Source organism: Apteryx rowi, unplaced genomic scaffold (genome assembly GCF_003343035.1).
Source record: "Apteryx rowi isolate R43461 unplaced genomic scaffold, aptRow1 scaffold_1259, whole genome shotgun sequence".
NCBI classification, from domain to species: domain Eukaryota; kingdom Metazoa; phylum Chordata; class Aves; order Apterygiformes; family Apterygidae; genus Apteryx; species Apteryx rowi.
In genome coordinates, this window is record NW_020447485.1 from 18,795 (window position 1) to 21,223 (window position 2,429).

Genomic DNA, 2,429 nt, shown 5'->3' on the forward strand with positions numbered 1-2,429 from the left:
GGCGCGGCGAGGGGCCGGTCCGCCGGCGCCCGGCCCCGTGGGTGGAGCGAAGCGGAGGCCCCGCTCCGGTTGCAGCGGGGCGGTGGCGCAACCCGGCCGGCGGGGAAGCAGCGCCCGGGGCCGCTCCGCTCTGCTCCCACCATGGCCACCTGCAAGAACATCGTCATCTTCGGTGCCACCGGCATGACCGGGCTGGCCACGCTGGCACAGGCGCTGGACGCGGGTAAGGGGGGGCCCGGCTGCRCCCTCATCCTCCTCCCGAAATCCCCCCTCCGCTGCCTGCCGAGGCCCCGGCTGCAGCTGCCACAGCGCCGGCAGGTTCGGTGACGGGTGGCCAGCGGGTGACAGGGGTCCGAGCTCTGCCCCAGGCTCCCGTGGGCACGGCGGTCCCTGCCTCCGGGGCCAGGCGCTGCGGGAGACCCCCGGGGCAGAGCCTGGCCCGCGGGGCCCCAGAGCACGCAGGGGGTCTCGCACCCGTCCCCCGGCCCTGCCACCCTTGTGTGCGTCGCAGGCRCAGCCTCTTGGCCAGGAGCCCCGGGCGAGCGGCAGGTGGGAGCCCGCGATAAGGCCGGGCTGCCGTTATCGGGCTGGGCAGGGCCCTCGCCGGCCCCTCTTGGCCAGCGCTGCCGGGGTCCGAGCCGGGGCGGAGGAGCTCCTCCTCGCTCCGGCCCCCCAGCCCCTGCACCAGGCGGGTGCACCGAGTTTCCTGCCTCTGCCCCCTCGCAGCCAGGTGTTACTAATGCGCTTAACCAGGTTCCCAGCTCCAGGGCTGGGTGCCGCAGGTTGGTCCGTGGGAACCACGTGCCTCTGAGGCCTGGCCTGGAGCTGGGCAAAGCCAAGAGCCCGTCCGGGGCAGGCAGAGCCCCCAGGAACCTGCCTGACCACAGACCRTCCCAGAAAGCGTCCCGGCAGCCCCACACAGCCCCTTTTTCCAGAGACGATGCTCAGCTCTGCAAAGGAGTTGAGTCCTGGGAAACAGCCCAGGTCCCAGAGCGCCTGGTGCCCGCGGGACGCTGACCCCTGCCCCGTGTCCTGACCCCAAGCACTGTCCTGTGGGATGGGGACGGGCTTGGAACTGCTTTCCTCCACCCCGGGGTGGCTGCGTTCCAGTGTCCCCCCCCCGGCAGGGACACGTGGGAAAGGGTTTGGGGCCCTGTGCCCCCAGCGCAGGTGGAAGCACCTGGAGAGGTGCCTGCCCGAGGACTCCTGGGCCCCAGGCTGCGTGCCAGGACACCTGGGCCCTCCTGCCTGCCCGGCCCGTGAGCGGGCACGTGAGCCAGGGTGAAACGCTTCCCCTCCGGGCGCCTCGCTTCCCCTCTGCAAGGGGGAGGATGGGGAAGTGCCAGCACACGAAGCCGGAGGCTCAGCACCGCCGGCCCTGGCCCGCTCGCCAGCCCGATCCCATCGACGAGCCGGCGCCGAGGGCGCGGGGCCCCGGGGTGCGCCGTGGGCGCCGGGCGGGCGGGTGGCCTCCGTGCTGAGTCACGCCGGCGAGAGCTGACTCATCGTCACGTGGGCCGCGCCGAGGAACCGGACACCGGCCTGATCCGCGTGGGAGCCGCTGGCGTTGGCGCCCCGCGCCTGGGGCAGGGTGTGAGCACGCATCCGGCCCCCCCAGCGCCCTGCACCCTGCTTGTCCCCAGCCTCGTCCCCTCCAGCGGCACGGTTTGGGGGTGCAGGTCTGACCCCCCCCCCAGCGCCCTGCACCCTGCTTTTCCTCAGCCTCGTCCCCTCCAGCGGCACGGTTTGGGGGTGCAGGTCTGACCCCCCCCAGCACCCTGCACCCTGCTTGTCCCCAGCCTCGTCCCTTCCAGCAGCACGGTTTGGGGGTGCAGGTCTGACCCCCCCCAGCGCCCTGCACCCTGCTTGTCCCCAGCCTCGTCCCTTCCAGCAGCACGGTTTGGGGGTGCAGGTCTGACCCCCCCCAGCGCCCTGCACCCTACTTGTCCCCAGCCTCGTCCCCTCCAGCGGCATGGTTTGGGGGTGCAGGGTGCCCGCTCAGGGAGCCCAGGCGTCCGGGCTGCTGGCCGTCGCCCATGGGCGCTCCCTCGCCCACAGGGTACACCGTGACGGTGCTGGTGCGGGACCCGGCGCGGCTGCCCCCYGAGCACCGCCCGGCCCGCGTGGTCGTGGGCGACGTGCTCAACCCCGCCGACGTGGACAAGGCYGTGCAGGGCCAGGACGCCGTCATCATCATCCTGGGCACCCGCAACGACCTGAGTAGGGCACCGCGCCTGGGGGCGCCCGCCGACCCCGGGGGACCCTGCACCCTGTGACCACGTCACCCTGGGAGACCCTGCAGCCTACGACCCCACTGCCCCTGGGGACCCTGCACCCTGCAACCCCGTCACCCTTGGGGACCCCCCACCCTGTGACTCCATTGCCCCTGGGGACCCTGCACCCTGCAACCCTGTCACCCTTGGGGACCC

The 2,429-nt window shown here is 73.3% G+C and overlaps 1 protein-coding gene across 1 annotated transcript in view; it reads left to right on the forward strand.

Moving 5' to 3' along the window:
* Window positions 1–60: 60 nt before the first annotated feature.
* BLVRB (biliverdin reductase B) overlaps window positions 61–2,429 on the forward strand; it is a 3,622-nt gene continuing 1,253 nt past the window's right edge. The window contains exons 1-2 of the mRNA XM_026055759.1: window positions 61–223; window positions 2,059–2,220. Of these exons, the coding sequence (XP_025911544.1) occupies window positions 142–223; window positions 2,059–2,220 (244 nt within the window). The 5' untranslated portion in view covers window positions 61–141. The remainder of the gene's footprint in view (window positions 224–2,058; window positions 2,221–2,429) is intronic.